We start from the raw sequence: 19,637 nt of genomic DNA on the forward strand, positions 1-19,637 counted from the left end.
ATCAGCTGAACTGCAATGAGGCGGTTAATACCGCCAAGGAGGAAAAAACAAGCAAACTGCATTCACACATGGCACAGATGACTTGGGTACAGAAGTCATGACATAATAGGGAAAAATAACAGTGAATGACTTTGCAAATGGAATAAAAATTAGTCAATGTGACCAAACCATGAAATGCACCAGCTGTATAAAAGGAAAAAGGACAAGAAGCCTTACCAAAGCAGAGTACCAGCAGAGCTAAGAAACCTCTGGACTTAATTCATTCAGATCTTGGCGGTCCAATTAAAAAATTTACTCCAGGAAAGAGCAGGTATTTTCTCACTTTTATAGATGATTACTCCAGGTATACCACATGTAGCGCCCTCTAGTGTGTGCTAGAAGTAATGTAGGATGTGTTAGAGTAGGTGAAAGAGCTAAGTCTGAGCCATGGAATCTAAGTCAGGATTCAGAGAAGTTTAGGGCTGGGTGACTCATCCTGGCAGCTCTCTGGTGCCTCCCCCCCTGGCCTGGAAGGTTGGAGAATCTTCTAGAATTAGTGGGTCGAGGTTAGGAGGGAGCTGCCTTGAATATTTAGGAGGCCTCAGCCAATCCCCAGTAATGGGCTGGCAGGAGGCAGAGCTTATCTCATAAATAGACATGAGCCATGCCAGCAGGGACAGCCAGGTGGCAGATGGAGATGCAGTGCTGAGGAGGCTGTCGGTTGGCCCTCGGGGGTGTACCCTAGTCTAGGGGGGTGTGTCCTGCCATGGGCCGAGGCTCGGATGCTGGAAGGATTCTGCCATAACACACTGGAGTCACTGGAGCAGGAGAGAGTGAGAAGATAAGCACTGTTGTTGGGCACTAACAAAGGGGGGAGACTAGCACATCGTAGCCAGTCTCCCTGAAGACAGCGGTGTGCTTAAGTCTTCATCCTTCCCTGGGAGATCTCCTAAGAGTCAGCCGGGTGGGCTGGTGAAGAGTTCGTTGGATGGACTGGTGTGAAGAATTAGCCTGGTGGGCTAGAGAAAGGGGCAGCTGCAGCCAGAAGAACCACGCTGTTTGATGCACCACATACTGGGAGGAGGGAATTATCACCGCATGCTATCTCCAAAATCAACTACCGGGAAAATCAACTGAGAAAACTTCATATGAACCGTGGAATGGAAAGGCCTCAAATTTGAACCATCTCAAACATTTTTGGAAGCAAAGCCTAAGCGTACATCCCTAAGGAAGAACGTACAAAAATGGGACGCTTGCACAAAGGAATGGCGTACTTGTGGGGTACAGCGAACCTCAAAAGGAAATACAGAGTTCTACACTAAGAAACGACCACGGTAACCATCAGCTGAAGTGTAATTTTCGATGAAACTTCAGTGTGTTCAAGATTTCGTGAACTAACACAAAAGCTACAAACTGAGGGAAGCTCCACATCCGTATCACATGAAGATAAGCAACAAAGGGACTCGGAAATACAAGTTGGCACAGACAATCCAAAAGCTGTAAAAGAAGATACCAGGCCACAAGAAGCTTCAATCTGGAAATCCACCAGAAGCAATAAAAGTGCATCCCAGCCAAATGTTTGTCCTATGTGGCACGATTAGCATTAAAACCAGAGCCAGATTAATGGGATGAGATGCAAACACTTCCAACTCACGAGAAACAAGAGTGGATCAGATGCTCTGACAAAACCTCTTACAAGAAACAGATTTATAGAACTGAGATCCAAAATAGAGTAGTTGTTGAGTGGGGGGGTATTGGAATACATTGTTGATGTATTTTGTGCAACAACTACATCAGCCAGGAGATGGCAGTGTTTACAAGTTTGTAGCTACTCTATGGTAAACTCTGTGTCTCTTCTATGTATAATAGAAGTTCCTGTTTGCAGTTAAGCAGCAAAACCCATGTGAACTGTGCACTCTCTGTTCTGTAGGGCAATATACAGAATTTCTAACAAGATGAGGAGCAATTACTGGTAGTTATGATTTATACAGAAGCGTGTTTGTTTTCAATGAATGTTTTATTATCTATTCAGAGTGGAATTCTCGGGGATGAAAATATTGTAGTTAAAGAAGAGTTTACAGAGGAGGATGAGGAGTATGGAGTGATAAAGCAGCTTTCTGAAACACACAAGGATCTCTTTAAGGATATTATCATGGAGCCACCTAATACCAGGAACCCACCAGAGAGAGGTCCCCGTCCTCTGTATTCCCGGGATTCCACACAGGAAGATCACACCATCCCCCACTGTTACAAGGTTGGAACAAAGCATCTAAAACCTGAAAGTGATACATGAAGATGATATTTATCTTTGTGGTTTTATATATCTTTAGTGCTTATAATTTGTATTATTCTCTTGGTTTAGGATGAAGAGCTGATACATATAAAAGTTGAGGTTAAAGAAGAAGAAGAAGATGAAGAAGAAGAGATGTATATGAGGGATAATCAACAGTCCACAGAGGAGGATGGAATGATGGGGACATTTAAAGAGGAGGACACTCCTACAGAGATCAGCACAGGTGGGTCATTAACACTAAATACATTCTTCTGCTCATATGAAAGGTCCATCTCCATTCCTCAATATAACGTCATGTTCCCAACAAATGAGGAGGAGATACTGGACACCATATGAAAGGTCCATCTCCATTCCTCAATATAACGTCATGTTCCCAACAAATGAGGAGGAGATACTGGACACCATATGAAAGGTCCATCTCCATTCCTCAATATAACGTCATGTTCCCTACAAATGAGGAGGAGATACTGGACACCATATGAAAGGTCCATCTCCATTCCTCAATATAACGTCATGTTCCCAACAAATGAGGAGGAGATACTGGACACCATATGAAAGGTCCATCTCCATTCCTCCAATATAACGTTATGTTCCCAACAAATGAGGAGGAGATACTGGACACCATATAAAAGGTCCATCTCCATTCCTCAATATAACGTCATGTTCCCAACAAATGAGGAGGAGATACTGGACACCATATGAAAGGTCCATCTCCATTCCTCCAATATAACGTCATGTTCCCAACAAATGAGGAGGAGATACTGGACACCATATGAAAGATCCATCTCCATTCCTCAATATAACGTCATGTTCCCAACAAATGAGGAGGAGATACTGGACACCATATGAAAGGTCCATCTCCATTCCTCAATATAACGTCATGTTCCCAACAAATGAGGAGGAGATACTGGACATCATATGAAAGGTCCATCTCCATTCCTCAATATAACGTCATGTTCCCAACAAATGAGGAGGAGATACTGGACACCATATGAAAGGTCCATCTCCATTCCTCAATATAACGTCATGTTCCCAACAAATGAGGAGGAGATACTGGACTCCATATGAAAGGTCCATCTCCATTCCTCAATATAACGTCATGTTCCCAACAAATGAGGAGGAGATACTGGACATCATATGAAAGGTCCATCTCCATTCCTCCAATATAACGTCATGTTCCCAACAAATGAGGAGGAGATACTGGACACCATATGAAAGGTCCATCTCCATTCCTCCAATATAACGTCATGTTCCCAACAAATGAGGAGGAGATACTGGACACCATATGAAAGGTCCATCTCCATTCCTCAATATAACGTCATGTTCCCAATGAATGAGGAGGAGATACTGGACATCATATGAAAGGTCCATCTCCATTCCTCAATATAACGTCATGTTCCCAACAAATGAGGAGGAGATACTGGACATCATATGAAAGGTCCATCTCCATTCCTCAATATAACGTCATGTTCCCAACAAATGAGGAGGAGATACTGGACACCATATGGAAGATCCTCCTCCATTCCTCAATATAACGTCATGTTCCCAATGAATGAGGAGGAGATACTGGACATCATATGAAAGGTCCATCTCCATTCCTCAATATAACGTCATGTTCCCAACAAATGAGGAGGAGATACTGGACATCATATGAAAGGTCCATCTCCATTCCTCAATATAACGTCATGTTCCCAACAAATGAGGAGGAGATACTGGACACCATATGAAAGGTCCATCTCCATTCCTCAATATAACGTCATGTTCCCAACAAATGAGGAGGAGATACTGGACACCATATGAAAGGTCCATCTCCATTCCTCAATATAACGTCATGTTCCCAACAAATGAGGAGGAGATACTGGACATCATATGAAAGGTCCATCTCCATTCCTCCAATATAACGTCATGTTCCCAACAAATGAGGAGGAGATACTGGACACCATATGAAAGATCCATCTCCATTCCTCAATATAACGTCGTGTTCCCAACAAATGAGGAGGAGATACTGGACACCATATGAAAGGTCCATCTCCATTCCCCAATATAACGTCATGTTCCCAACAAATGAGGAGGAGATACTGGACACCATATGAAAGGTCCATCTCCATTCCTCCAATATAATGTCATGTTCCCAACAAATGAGGAGGAGATACTGGACACCATATGAAAGGTCCATCTCCATTCCTCAATATAACGTCATGTTCCCAACAAATGAGGAGGAGATACTGGACACCATATGAAAGGTCCATCTCCATTCCTCCAATATAATGTCATGTTCCCAACAAATGAGGAGGAGATACTGGACACCATATGAAAGGTCCATCTCCATTCCTCCAATATAACGTCATGTTCCCAACAAATGAGGAGGAGATACTGGACACCATATGAAAGGTCCATCTCCATTCCTCAATATAACGTCATGTTCCCAACAAATGAGGAGGAGATACTGGACACCATATGAAAGGTCCATCTCCATTCCTCAATATAACGTCATGTTCCCTACAAATGAGGAGGAGATACTGGACACCATATGAAAGGTCCATCTCCATTCCTCAATATAACGTCATGTTCCCAACAAATGAGGAGGAGATACTGGACACCATATGAAAGGTCCATCTCCATTCCTCCAATATAACGTCATGTTCCCAACAAATGAGGAGGAGATACTGGACACCATATAAAAGGTCCATCTCCATTCCTCAATATAACGTCATGTTCCCAACAAATGAGGAGGAGATACTGGACACCATATGAAAGGTCCATCTCCATTCCTCCAATATAACGTCATGTTCCCAACAAATGAGGAGGAGATACTGGACACCATATGAAAGATCCATCTCCATTCCTCAATATAACGTCATGTTCCCAACAAATGAGGAGGAGATACTGGACACCATATGAAAGGTCCATCTCCATTCCTCAATATAACGTCATGTTCCCAACAAATGAGGAGGAGATACTGGACATCATATGAAAGGTCCATCTCCATTCCTCAATATAACGTCATGTTCCCAACAAATGAGGAGGAGATACTGCACATCATATGAAAGGTCCATCTCCATTCCTCCAATATAACGTCATGTTCCCAACAAATGAGGAGGAGATACTGGACACCATATGAAAGGTCCATCTCCATTCCTCAATATAACGTCATGTTCCCAACAAATGAGGAGGAGATACTGGACACCATATGAAAGGTCCATCTCCATTCCTCCAATATAACGTCATGTTCCCAACAAATGAGGAGGAGATACTGGACACCATATGAAAGGTCCATCTCCATTCCTCAATATAACGTCATGTTCCCAACAAATGAGGAGGAGATACTGGACACCATATGAAAGGTCCATCTCCATTCCTCAATATAACGTCATGTTCCCTACAAATGAGGAGGAGATACTGGACACCATATGGAAGGTCCATCTCCATTCCTCCAATATAACGTCATGTTCCCAACAAATGAGGAGGAGATACTGGACACCATATGAAAGGTCCATCTCCATTCCTCCAATATAACGTCATGTTCCCTACAAATGAGGAGGAGATACTGGACACCATATGAAAGGTCCATCTCCATTCCTCCAATATAACGTCATGTTCCCTACAAATGAGGAGGAGATACTGGACACCATATGAAAGGTCCATCTCCATTCCTCAATATAATGTCATGTTCCCAACAAATGAGGAGGAGATACTGGACACCATATGAAAGGTCCATCTCCATTCCTCCAATATAACGTCATGTTCCCTACAAATGAGGAGGAGATACTGGACACCATATGAAAGGTCCATCTCCATTCCTCAATATAACGTCATGTTCCCTACAAATGAGGAGGAGATACTGGACACCATATGAAAGGTCCATCTCCATTCCTCAATATAACGTCATGTTCCCTACAAATGAGGAGGAGATACTGGACATCATATGAAAGGTCCATCTCCATTCCTCCAATATAACGTCATGTTCCCAACAAATGAGGAGGAGATACTGGGCACCATATGAAAGGTCCATCTCCATTCCTCAATATAACGTCATGTTCCCAACAAATGAGGAGGAGATACTGGACACCATATGAAAGGTCTATCTCCATTCCTCAATATAACGTCATGTTCCCAACAAATGAGGAGGAGATACTGGACACCATATGAAAGGTCCATCTCCATTCCTCAATATAACGTCATGTTCCCAACAAATGAGGAGGAGATACTGGACACCATATGAAAGGTCCATCTCCATTCCTCAATATACAGATGAGGAGGAGGTCGATGAACAATGTAACGATGAAGTTTCTCTCACAGATGGATGTGATGTTGGCAATTCCTCGGAAGGTCTCCAGGTTTCGGTGGAATATGACGGAGAAGATGATGGAGTCGCGGGATATTCTCGGGAAGAAAGGCCTTTCTCGTGCTCGGAGTGCGGTCAAAGCTTCAAACGGAAGGACCATCTGCGAAGACACGTGAGACTCCACACGGGTGAAACGTATGCATGCGCAGAGTGCGGAAAAAGTTTTTTGCGGAAAGACAAACTCCACATACACCAGCAGACCCACACGGGTGAAAATCTGCATAGATGTAAAGAGTGCGGGAGATGTTTTATACGAAAAGAAAGACTGCTCGCACACCTGAAAACCCACACAATTGAAAAGCTGCACACGTGCGCAGAGTGCGGGAAAAGTTTCATACGGAAAGAGGTATTCATGTCGCACCTGAGAACCCACACGGGCGACAAGCCGTACTGCTGTCCAGAGTGCGGGAAACACTTCAGCCACAAAGGGAGTCTCAACCAACATCTGAAAATCCACATACATGAGAATTCCATGTCATGCTTGGAGTGCGGGAAATGTTTTGAAAAGAGATCGGAGCTTATCGTACATCAGAGAGCCCACGCTGGGAAGGCGATCTTCTCATGCTCGGAGTGTGGGAAGTGGTTTCAAAATCAATCCACGCTTATTGTACACCAGAGAAGTCACACTGGCGAGAAGCCGTATTCATGTCCGCAGTGCGGGAAGTGTTTTTCCATCATAGGGCACTTCAATGTCCACATGAAACTGCACAGCGGAGAGAAGCCGTTCTGCTGTCCAGAGTGCGGGAAATCTTACAGCCGGAAGACCGGGCTCGTGGCACACATTAGAAGTCACACGGGCGAGCGTCCCTTTTCATGTTCAGAGTGCGGGAAAAGCTTTGCGCTGAAGACCCGACTCTGTAAACACCAGAGGAGTCACACGGGCGAGCGGCCTTTCTCCTGCTCGGAGTGCGGGAAGTCTTACAGGCGGAAGGACGAACTCGTCGTTCACATGAGAAACCACACGGGCGAGCGCCCTTTTCCCTGCTCGGAGTGCGGGAAAGCTTACAGGCGGAAGGAGGACCTCGTGGTTCACATGAGAAGCCACACGGGCGAGCGACCCTTTTCCTGCTCGGAGTGCGGGAAAAGTTTCCCACAGAAGTCGCAACTTCTCGTGCACCAGAGAACCCACGCGGCCGAGCGCCCTTTGCCGTGATCGGAGTGCGGGAAGTGTTTCCTTTTACAAAAGAGATCTTGTTTTTATACCGAGGAGTGATATGAGAGAGCAACTTTTAGTGCGGGAAACGTTTTTTCTTTTTTTCACTTATAAAGGGGCAAAGTCATCTTTTCTCTTCATAGCGTGGAAAGTGTTTTATTGATGAATGGGACCTTGCTGTAACTTTTTTTCATATTGCGGGAAACTTTTCACGTATAATGGCAAAATTCATGGACACCAGTAATACCACCGGGGTCAGAGTCTTCTTTCCCGTCGATTGTGTGGAAAGTGTTTTTATTGATAAATCGGACCTTGCTGTTTTAACAGAAAAGCCACATAGGAGACCATTTTTTTTTTTTATGCTCCTAGTGCGGGAAAAGTTTCACTTACAAAGGAAAACTTTTTTTTAGACACCAGAAAAGCCATACGGGTCCAAGTCTCCGTTCTTTTCCATAGTGCGGAAAGCGTTTCAATGATGGGACCCTGCCCGTTTAACTAAAAGGATCACGCGGGAGAACATCTATTTTATACGCTCGTAGTGCGGGAAATGTGTCGCTTATTAAGATTGAAAAAAAACGCATGGGTCAGAGCCGTCTTCTTTCCTGCCTGAAGTGTGGAAAGTGTTTCATTGAGAAAACAGGACCTCGCTATTCACCAGAAAACTCACGTGGGAGAGCATGTTTTTTTTTTAATGCTTCATTGTGCGGGAAATGTTTGATTTATAGCATAAAAACCCCCTTTGAGGCGAAAGAAGGAGCGTTCCTCAGGTCTAGAAGGAGACCGGTGACGGGAGTCGCTTTGTGTGGGGGGTTTGTGGAACTCGGCTTACCTTGGAGAGCTCTGGAGGCTCCTTGTCCAGCCCCCTGGACCCTCTTATGTGTAAGTCACCCTGTGTCCATTAGGGGCGCAAAGTGACCCGAGAACCCCACTATAATCTGTGCCAGTCAGACTCCGTGTTCTATATATTGTGTGTGCCCAGAGCTCGCCACAAACCCCCCACCCAAAGTGACTCCCGTCACAAGACCAGTAAAGGTTTATTTCTCGTAAAAGTTCCGAAGATTTGGTCAACGGGCTTTGGGAGGGTTCAGGAGAAGCTCTTCATCAAGGCTTTGATGTTGGAGATGAGCGAAGATTGGAGACGATGCCGGAGAGGTCATTGTACGGAGATCCGTAATCTTAGGACAGACCGGGAGGACTGAGCCCCTGAAACACGTTGGATATACACTACATTACCAAAAGTATTGGGACGCCTGCCTTTACACGCACATGAACTTTAATGGAATCCCAGTCTTAGTCCGGAGGGTTCAGTATTGAGTTGGCCCTTTGCAGCTATAACAGCTTCACCTCTTCTGAGAAGGCCGTCCACAAGGTTTAGGAGGGTGTCTATGGGAATGTTTGACCATTCTTCCAGAAGAGCATTTGTGAGGTCAGGCACTGATGTTGGACGAGGTCCATCACATGTCCCGTCATAGCACACTTATCTGTCATCAGAGACCTCATGAGGTCCATCACATGTCCCGTCATAGCACACTTATCTGTCATCAGAGACCTCATGAGGTCCATCACATGTCCCGTCATATCACACTTATCTGTCATCAGAGACCTCATGAGGTCCATCACATGTCCCGTCATAGCACACTTATCTGTCATCAGAGACCTCATGAGGTCCATCACATGTCCCGTCATAGCACACTTATCTGTCATCAGAGACCTCATGAGGTCCATCACATGTCCCGTCATATCACACTTATCAGTCATCAGAGACCTCATGAGGTCCATCACATGTCCCGTCATAGCACACTTATCGGTCATCAGAGACCTCATGAGGTCCATCACATGTCCCGTCATATCACACTTATCTGTCATCAGAGACCTCATGAGGTCCATCACATGTCCCGTCATATCACACATATCTGTCATCAGAGACCTCATGAGGTCCATCACATGTCCCGTCATAGCACACTTATCGGTCATCAGAGACCTCATGTGGTCCATCACATGTCCCGTCATAGCACACTTATCTGTCATCAGAGACCTCATGAGGTCCATCACATGTCCCGTCATAGCACACTTATCTGTCATCAAAGACCTCATGAGGTCCATCACATGTCCCGTCATAGCACACTTATCTGTCATCAGAGACCTCATGAGGTCCATCACATGTCCCGTCATAGCACACTTATCTGTCATCAGAGACCTCATGAGGTCCATCACATGTCCTGTCATAGCACACTTATCTGTCATCAGAGACCTCATGAGGTCCATCACATGTCCCGTCATAGCACACTTATCTGTCATCAGAGACCTCATGAGGTCCATCACATGTCCTGTCATAGCACACTTATCTGTCATCAAAGACCTCATGAGGTCCATCACACGTCCCGTCATAGCACACTTATCTGTCATCAGAGACCTCATGAGGTCCATCACATGTCCCGTCATAGCACACTTATCTGTCATCAGAGACCTCATGAGGTCCATCACATGTCCCGTCATAGCACACTTATCTGTCATCAGAGACCTCATGAGGTCCATCACATGTCCTGTCATAGCACACTTATCTGTCATCAGAGACCTCCTGAGGTCCATCACATGTCCCGTCATATCACACTTATCTGTCATCAGAGACCTCATGAGGTCCATCACATGTCCCGTCATAGCACACTTATCTGTCATCAGAGGCCTCATGAGGTCCATCACATGTCCCGTCATAGCACACTTATCTGTCATCAAAGACCTCATGAGGTCCATCACATGTCCCGTCATAGCACACTTATCTGTCATCAGAGACCTCATGAGGTCCATCACATGTCCCGTCATAGCACACTTATCTGTCATCAGAGGCCTCATGAGGTCCATCACATGTCCCGTCATATCACACTTATCTGTCATCAGAGACCTCATGAGGTCCATCACATGTCCAGTCATAGGACACTTATCTGTCATCAGAGACCTCATGAGGTCTATCACATGTCCCGTCATATCACACTTATCTGTCATCAGAGACCTCATGAGGTCCATCACATGTCCCGTCATATCACACCTATCTGTCATCAGAGACCTCATGAGGTCCATCACATGTCCCGTCATAGCACACCTATCTGTCATCAGAGACCTCATGAGGTCCATCACATGTCCCGTCATAGCACACTTATCTGTCATCAGAGACCTCCTGAGGTCCATCACATGTCCAGTCATAGCACACTTATCTGTCATCAGAGACCTCATGAGGTCCATCACATGTCCAGTCATAGGACACTTATCTGTCATCAGAGACCTCATGAGGTCTATCACATGTCCCGTCATAGCACACTTATCTGTCATCAGAGACCTCATGAGGTCCATCACATGTCCCGTCATAGCACACTTATCTGTCATCAGAGACCTCATGAGGTCCATCACATGTCCCGTCATAGCACACCTATCTGTCATCAGAGACCTCATGAGGTCCATCACATGTCCCGTCATAGCACACTTATCTGTCATCAGAGACCTCATGAGGTCCATCACATGTCCCATCATAGCACACTTATCTGTCATCAGAGACCTCATGAGGTCCATCACATGTCCCGTCATATCACACTTATCTGTCATCAGAGACCTCATGAGGTCCATCACATGTCCCGTCATAGCACACTTATCTGTCATCAGAGACCTCATGAGGTCCATCACATGTCCCGTCATATCACACTTATCTGTCATCAGAGATCTCATGAGGTCCATCACATGTCCCGTCATATCACACTTATCTGTCATCAGAGACCTCATGAGGTCCATCACATGTCCCGTCATAGCACACCTATCTGTCATCAGAGACCTCATGAGGTCCATCACATGTCCCGTCATATCACACTTATCTGTCATCAGAGACCTCATGAGGTCCATCACATGTCCTGTCATAGCACACTTATCTGTCATCAGAGACCTCATGAGGTCCATCACATGTCCCGTCATATCACACTTATCTGTCATCAGAGACCTCATGAGGTCCATCACATGTCCCGTCATATCACACTTATCTGTCATCAGAGACCTCATGAGGTCCATCACATGTCCCATCATAGCACACTTATCTGTCATCAGAGACCTCATGAGGTCCATCACATGTCCCGTCATATCACACTTATCTGTCATCAGAGACCTCATGAGGTCCATCACATGTCCCGTCATATCACACATATCTGTCATCAGAGACCTCATGAGGTCCATCACATGTCCCGTCATAGCACACTTATCTGTCATCAGAGATCTCATGAGGTCCATCACATGTCCCGTCATAGCACACTTATCAGTCATCAGAGACCTCATGAGGTCCATCACATGTCCCGTCATAGCACACTTATCTGTCATCAGAGACCTCCTGAGGTCCATCACACGTCCCGTCATAGCACACTTATCTGTCATCAGAGACCTCATGAGGTCCATCACACGTCCCGTCATAGCACACTTATCTGTCATCAGAGACCTCATGAGGTCCATCACACGTCCCGTCATAGCACACTTATCTGTCATCAGAGACCTCATGAGGTCCATCACACGTCCCGTCATAGCACACTTATCTGTCATCAGAGACCTCATGAGGTCCATCACATGTCCCGTCATAGCACACTTATCTGTCATCAGAGACCTGATCCTGAGGTTCATCACATATCCACCATTCCTCAGACCCCTTCATTGAGGAAGGAATTTGAGTCAACACCTTCCTCCAAGACCAGAAAAAGATACATCAGCAGTCGGGGGCCTTCCTATAGCATTGAAACAAAGACTATCCCCCAAGAGTCTTCTATCCTGAGACTCCGAAATTTTCTGATCCTTTTTATGTCCAATTTACTGGATCGTTTCAGAAGAACCCGGGACTTGGCTTTCATTTGTATTCTATTTTGTTTACTGTCGTATTATTGTCTCTCTCTCTTTGTTCTGCTGTAATATATTATTCTGTAGATGTTTCTTCTGCACAGTTTCCTTTTCCTTATTAAACCAAATTTCTAAAAAGTGGTTACACTTATTTCTAATGTGCGAAGTCAGTAAAGAATTCCCATCTCCATGAAGAGCTCTACCATGGTGGAAATCTCTGAAGTATTCCTGTCTGCGTGGCAGCGAGTATTCCCAAACTTCATTAAAAGTCAGACCTGTTACATTGATTGCTATGAAGGATCGTGTCTCTGATAAAACAGGTGGTGGTCATTGTCCTTCCACTACATGGTGCCCTGCAACTACATACTACTCATTGTCCTCCCCCTACATGGTGCCCTGCAACTACATACTACTCATTGTCCTCCCACTATATGGTGCCCTGCAACTACATACTACTCATTGTCCTCCAACTACATGGTGCCCTGCAACCACATACTACTCATTGTGCGAAGTCAGTAAAGAATTCCCGTCTCTTTGAAGAGCTCTACTATAGTGGAAATCTCTGAAGTATTCCTGTCTGCGTGGCTGTGAGTATTACAGGATTTCATTAAAAGTCAGACCTGTTACATTGATTGTTATGAAGGATCGTGTCTCTGATAAAGCACATGGTGGTCATTGTCCTCCCACTGCATGGTGTCTTTGATAAGACAGCATTCACAGGAGTATTAACCCATTAGTTGCCTGTATTCTCCTCTTAAGCCGTCCGCTGAAAGAGAGAGAGAGAAGGGAACGCTAGCATGTGATATTGTGAAGAGGAGATGTTGCAAGAAGCAGAGGAATGGCGTGTGCTGATAAGAGAACAAAGGGGTGCTCTGTGTGATAACGGCTTATTGGATGTGGCAGAAGCATGGTACAGGACGGCAAGGGCATTGCAAAGAGGGTTGGATAGAAGAGGAAATCAAGAAAGATGCCAATTGTACTATGTATGTGTATCACAGAGTTGATAATGTGGCTGTACCGCCCCCATATACTAAAACTGGAACAAAGGAGGAGAGGGACAACCCTGCTGCTCCAGCCCAAGCACAACCCACTGTGACAACTCCACCCAGCAGCCATCTTGGTACACCCAAGCCCTCACTTCAGGCACAGCCCAGTGCACTTCCTGCCGGCGCCCATCTTGGCACACCCAATAGGCCTAGCCATGGCCTATACCCAGTTCTTCCCGTTTTAAACCAGGACGGTTCCTACCACACACCTGTCTTCCCTAATATGGAAGCACTACCTTCACAGGCCGGATATGTTAATGATGAAGAAGCGTCCGAGTGGGAAGGCCAACAACAGGCAGCAAGGCCACCTGCTGATTTAACCCCCAATCCGGCTCCGGACTCACAGTTCCAGGAGGATCTCAAACGTATGCTGACAACCATAAGAAAAGGTGCCCATTCTCAGCCCCCGCCCAACACCAGTCTCAGTTACCAGAAGGGGCACTGGTGATGTATGTCGCTTTTACCCCATCACAAGCAGCAACCTTAGTGACAAGTCTGCCTGACCCAGAGAAACAGCCAATGCCCTTCTACCGCAGGATAGTGCAGATACAAGAAGCTTACTCAGCTGCCTGGAGAGACTTGATCAGCCTATGCCAAATTAAAGCAGGACATGTCTTTTGGCCGGTCATGCAGACAGCCTTCAATGATGCCTGCCTGGCAAGTGCCACTTCTTACACCTCAGGCTTGGAGTTCTGTGCACAACTCCGCGACTGGGCAAAGGAGAAATTGGCAGATCAGACCACCACAATCCAAGATATTGCCCAAGATAAAGGGGAGTCTGTGGAGAAGTATCATGCTAGACTCATACAGGCCTTTGAACATCTGGGCTTCTCCCTCTATGAAAAGACACACACACATGTTATCATCTGCTTTTGTCTCAGGACTCAGAGAGGATATCAGAAAAAGCCTGATGGTGGCCCGCCCTGAATATCGCTCAATGAAAATGTCCGATTTACTGTTGGTGGCCAGAGGGATAGAAAACCAAAAAGGAAAAAAAACAACGCCCCTCATGGTAACACAAGACGAAGATCCTGCCTACACTCGTCCTCCACCACTGCCCAATACCAGGGAGAAGATCATCTGTTATAACTGTGGGACGCGGGGTCACATCAGAAGAGTACGCAGAGCCCCAAGACATCCGAGACAAGACAGGGATCCCCATGAAGGGCAACGTGGACATGAACCTCCACCACCACGCCCCAACTCACGCTAGGAAATGAGAAAACCCGTGTCACCCCTTATGACAGTGTCCTCAAATGAGACTGGGGACCCCTAGCAAAGGTCACGTTACCTATACAAGGAAAACCTACCACTTGTCTCATTGACATGAGTGCAGCCAGGAGTGTGTTGAGGGCTGAGGACCTGCCTGATAATTCTTTCCTTTCCACTATTGATGTTTCCTGCGTGGGAGTGGATGGGGTGCCCCGCTCCAGTCCACTCACTGAGCCTCTCCAAGTGGGGACATTTCCCGATTTGCTTACCAGATTTGTGGTGTCCTCTACATGTCCCTTGAATCTACAAGGAGCTGATGTGCTGTCCAGACTACAGGCGTCAATCATTTTCACACCTATAGGGGGGGGTGAAGTTACATACTCCCCTATCCTTGGAGGACTCATCTGCCTTGTGTTCTCTGCCTCTCCTGATGACACTTCATGAAGCAATAACTCCAAGTTCAATACCGCAGGAAGTACTTGACAGAATCCCTGCGTGCCTATGATCCACAGGACCGGAAGACAACTGTCACTTAATGGTGCCACCAGTTTCAGTCAAGCTCAAAGAGGGCACATCATGGCCCCGGAAACCACAATACCCCCCCTAAAGTTAGCTCAATCTACAGCTATTTTGAAGCATGTCAAGGCCCTCGTGTCAGATGGAGCCCTGATACCCTGCGCATCTCCATGCAACACGTCTCTGTTCTCTAGGAAGAAGAGAACCCCTAAAAGAGAACAAGCTGGTTGCGGGGGTGTCCCTGACTGCAAAGTACCTCACAGTGGTGGACCATGCAAACGCTCTCTTCAGTGTCCACCCACACTACTCCTGCTGGTACCTTTTGCATTCACCCACGAAAAAACAGCAACATATCTAGACAGTTATGCCAAAAGGGGCACAGAACTCTCCAAGCTAGTTTGCAAACGCTATGGCTATCATCCTTGACACATAACATGAGGATCACCTGGAAGTGATTCTCCTCCAATATGTTGATGACCTTCTCCACTGTGCAGCTGACTTACCCACTGTTGAAGTCACCTCAGAAAGCCAGTTGTGCTATCTTGCCAAACAGGGTTGCAAAGCCTTAAAGCCCAAATTGCAGTGCTGCTCAACATCTGTAATTGTTCTTGGACGCTGTCTTGTCCCATGGGACAAGACACCTCACTGAAGACAGGGTGAAAGCAATCTCTGACATCCCACTGCCACAAGGCCAGAAGCCCCTTCATTCCTTCCTTGGACTAATTTCCTATTGCAGAGCATGGATTCCAGAAGGCTCCCTACTGATGCAAGCTTTGTATGATACCCTGAAAGCAGACCCCTTCCAGATGTTTCCTGAAGCAATATACAACTTTGAGGCCTTCAAGCACACCATCTCTGGCGCTAGGGCTCCCAGACTACGACAAAACGTTCAAGCCCTTTGTATCCAAACATCTGGGACATGCTACAGGTGTACTCATCCTATCACACGGCATCTGCCTACGCCCTATAGGATATTATTCCTGTCAGCTGGATGCGATAACAAGGAGGCCCATCGTGTCTGCGAGCTGTCTTTGCTGCACAAGCCTTGTTTGACAAAACTTCGGACTTGGTCTTCGGACTCTGCCTCGTTCTGCTTGCTCCCCATGACATTGCTCCCATACTCCACCAAGATCCAGCTGAAACATCTGTCCACTACGAGACACTTGAGACTCCTGAGTTCCTACCTTCTAGACAGCATTACTCTATTACGTTGTCAAACACTGAAACCTACCAACCTTCTTTCACTTCTCGAGGGGGGTAAGGAGGAGGAGTCGAGTCTTGACTTGTCACCCCATGACTGCATCGAACGAATGCGGCTGGAAACCACGCATCTCCCCACCGTGAGTGAAATACCCCTGCAGGATCCAGGTCACCACTGAAAACTCGGTTCTCCAAACTGAAACCTTACCGCCGGTGATGTCTGCACAGGTGGCAGAGCTGCAAGCACTTACTACAGCATGTAAATTGGCAGAGGGAAAAAGAGCCAACATTCATACGGACTCAAGATATGCTTTCAGCGTTGCCCATGATTTTGGTGTTATCTGGAAGGACAGAGGGTTCCTGACGGCTGCAGGAACACCTGTGAAACACAGCTCAGCCATCAAGGACTTGATGGACGCCCTGCTTCTCCCAACCCAAGTGACTATTCTAAAAGTAAAGCACACGACAAACTCAACTCGAAGGAAGCTCGAGGCAATCTAGCCGATTCAGCTGCCAAACAGACAGCCAGTGGTCCACGGGAAGTGGACAGCAGGGTGGTAGAAGAAGACCACTCCATGCTTATCCTACAGACTCTCCCAGTGGACAGAGTTTATCTGAAAGAATTACAGGAAGCAGCAAGTCCGGATGAGAAGGAAAGCTGGAAACGGAGAGGAGCAACTCTCAGAGATGGACTATTCGAGTGCAACAAGAAGCCTTGTCTACCCAGGAGTATGTACCCAGCCATGGTGCAATGGGGAAATGGAACTGCCCACTTGACAAAGACTCTTATGAACTTATGAGTTACTCCATTGACCAACAACTTCTGCAGATCATGCACTATCTGCAACAAATGTAACCCAGAATGTACAGAAAAGGCACAGAAGAAGCACCTGGCAAAAGCTCTATACCCCTTCCAGAGGATACAAATTGATCACTCCCAAATGCCAAAGGAGTGACAGATTCGAATACGCCCCCTAGTGGAGGTGGACATGACTGCCAGGACCACAGCTAAGGAACTACTGAGTGAGATAGTATGTAGATTTGAGGTCCGAGAGGTGATAGAGAGCAATCAGGCCCAGCCTTCACTGTAACCCTTACAAAGATTAGGGCAGCACTGGGGGTTCAGTTGGCTCTACACACCCCTTACCACCCTCAAAGTAGCGGGAAGGTAGAAAGGATGAAAGGGACACTAGAAAAACAGGATGTTAAAGATGGCCCAAAAGACTAACATGAGTCGGCCAGACAGTTTGCCCATTGCCCTGTTCAGTGTCAGACACACCCCGGGGGGGGGGGGAATATGCCCTATGCCCTTATAAAATTTTGATTGGTTCAGCCCCCAGACTTGGCTGTCACTTTCCCCAACAGTTACAATCTGATGTGTTGACTAATTATGTAACCGCATTATCACGAGAATTACCCCAAATGCATGTCCAGGTGTTTTCTTCCATTCCAGATCCTGAATTAGATACAGGAACACACCAACTACTGCCTGGAGATCGGGGGCTGGTAAATACATTTATGAGAAAACATTCTCTTGAACCCAGATATGATGATCAATTCCAAGTTTTGCGGACCACAGCCACCTCAGTGGAATTGGCCGGGAAGAACACCCGAATACACACCTCCCACTGCAAGAAAGCTCCACCCCTGAGGACAAGATCCTGCCCACTTCATGACTACCATGCTGCATATCCTTTTCCTGTTTGGTCTAGGGGGGATACCCAGGAGGTGGTCATCACAAAAAATTATAACATAATTACATTTTGGTATAACTCTTCAGGTACACATGTGACCACCTTTACCTTTGATTACTGTGACATAGTACCTTGTCCGTTTGACTTTTTCATGGCAATGCCATTGGTACAGTGACATCCCTGATGGAAAGGATATATATGTGTGTTTTACAGACAGTTACTGGGGCCAGAATTGTGGTCCCTGGGAGGGACAGTGGGTTGGAACATAGGACCAGATTAGAGGGTATCTGGACCGGTGAATGTGCCCTTGAAAAGGTGATTATGCCCCTCCATATCCTAGCAGAAGATACCCCTGATACATACACTGACCCAGCACACAGTCAGAGGAGGAAGCGAGCAGCTCTCTCCGGAAGCTTTGACCCTCATGTGTACATAGATGCTATAGGAGTTCCAAGGGGAGTCCCTGATGAATTCAAAGCCAGGGATCAGGTAAAAGTTGGTTTTGAGTCTTTGATCCCCATAATAAATGTGAACAAGAATGTAGATTGGATCAATTACAGATACTACAACCAACAAAGATACGTGAATTACACTAAAGATGCCCTCCAGGGAATTGCTGACCAGTTACCCCCCACTTCCTACATGACATTCCAGAACCGGATGGCCTTAGACATGGTGTTAGCTGAGAAAGGAGGTGTCTGTAAAATGGTAGAAAAAACGGGAACCTGTTGCACCTACATTCCTGATAATACCGGCCCAAATGGTAAAGTAACTTTAGCTATAAAGAAATTAGAAGATTTGTCATTGGAGTTGAAGAAGAACTCCGGTATTACAGACCTATGGGATCAATATTTTAGCGGGATGAGTGGGTGGTAGAAGGTGCTCGCCCAGATAGGGGTAACGGTACTAATAATCCTGGTTCTTTTACCCCCCGATTGTATGCTGTATTCTACCTTTCGTAAAGAAGTTAATGAGCAAGGCTGTAGACAAAAGCCCACCTACATTTCTCCACCAAGAAGAAGAGGACCCTCTTATGATGGAGGGTGACAAACCCTTCACTCCTCTACAGTCACTCCCTGTCCAAAATCTCACAATCCTCTAGGGTTATAGGGGTAGATGGCACCTGATTGCCCTTCTCCAGCTGTAACGAGGGGGGAAGTGAACTAGTTGCTGCCTAACTCTATATACAGCTTAAAAGAGTTGCTAAAGGGGAATGGGCCAGGTGAGGAGGACCTTTAGATGAGGGACAGAAGAAAATAGCCATTTTAGGGGGGACTGTTAAGGAATCTAATGTACATAATGATAATCAGAAAATGTCTATTTGCTTATGTGTATACATGTTCCC

At 46.2% G+C, this 19,637-nt stretch overlaps 2 protein-coding genes across 2 annotated transcripts in view; both read left to right on the top strand.

Moving 5' to 3' along the window:
- Positions 1 to 19,637, top strand: part of LOC143955422 (uncharacterized) — a 178,942-nt gene that overhangs the window by 111,864 nt on the left and 47,441 nt on the right. The window lies entirely within an intron of this gene.
- On the top strand, positions 7,766 to 12,589 carry LOC143955540 (uncharacterized). Its single transcript, XM_077465588.1, has 2 exons — positions 7,766 to 10,299; positions 10,354 to 12,589. Exons 1-2 carry the CDS (start codon positions 9,269 to 9,271, stop codon positions 12,446 to 12,448), a joined length of 3,126 nt encoding a protein of 1,041 aa, XP_077321714.1. The 5' UTR covers positions 7,766 to 9,268; the 3' UTR covers positions 12,449 to 12,589.

Source organism: Lithobates pipiens, unplaced genomic scaffold (genome assembly GCF_037356315.1).
Source record: "Lithobates pipiens isolate NorthernLeopardFrog02 unplaced genomic scaffold, aLitPip1_a1.2 Scaffold_35, whole genome shotgun sequence".
In the NCBI taxonomy this organism is placed as follows: domain Eukaryota; kingdom Metazoa; phylum Chordata; class Amphibia; order Anura; family Ranidae; genus Lithobates; species Lithobates pipiens.

Excerpts from the sequence above, each read along its gene's own strand:
- LOC143955540 (XM_077465588.1), top strand. The coding sequence starts at position 9,269 with ATGAGGTCCATCACATGTCCCGTCATAGCACACTTATCTGTCATCAGA. Across the intron at positions 10,300-10,353 it reads GTCATCAGAGACCTCATGAG|GTCCATCACATGTCCCGTCA; the intron begins GTCCATCACATG and ends AGACCTCCTGAG.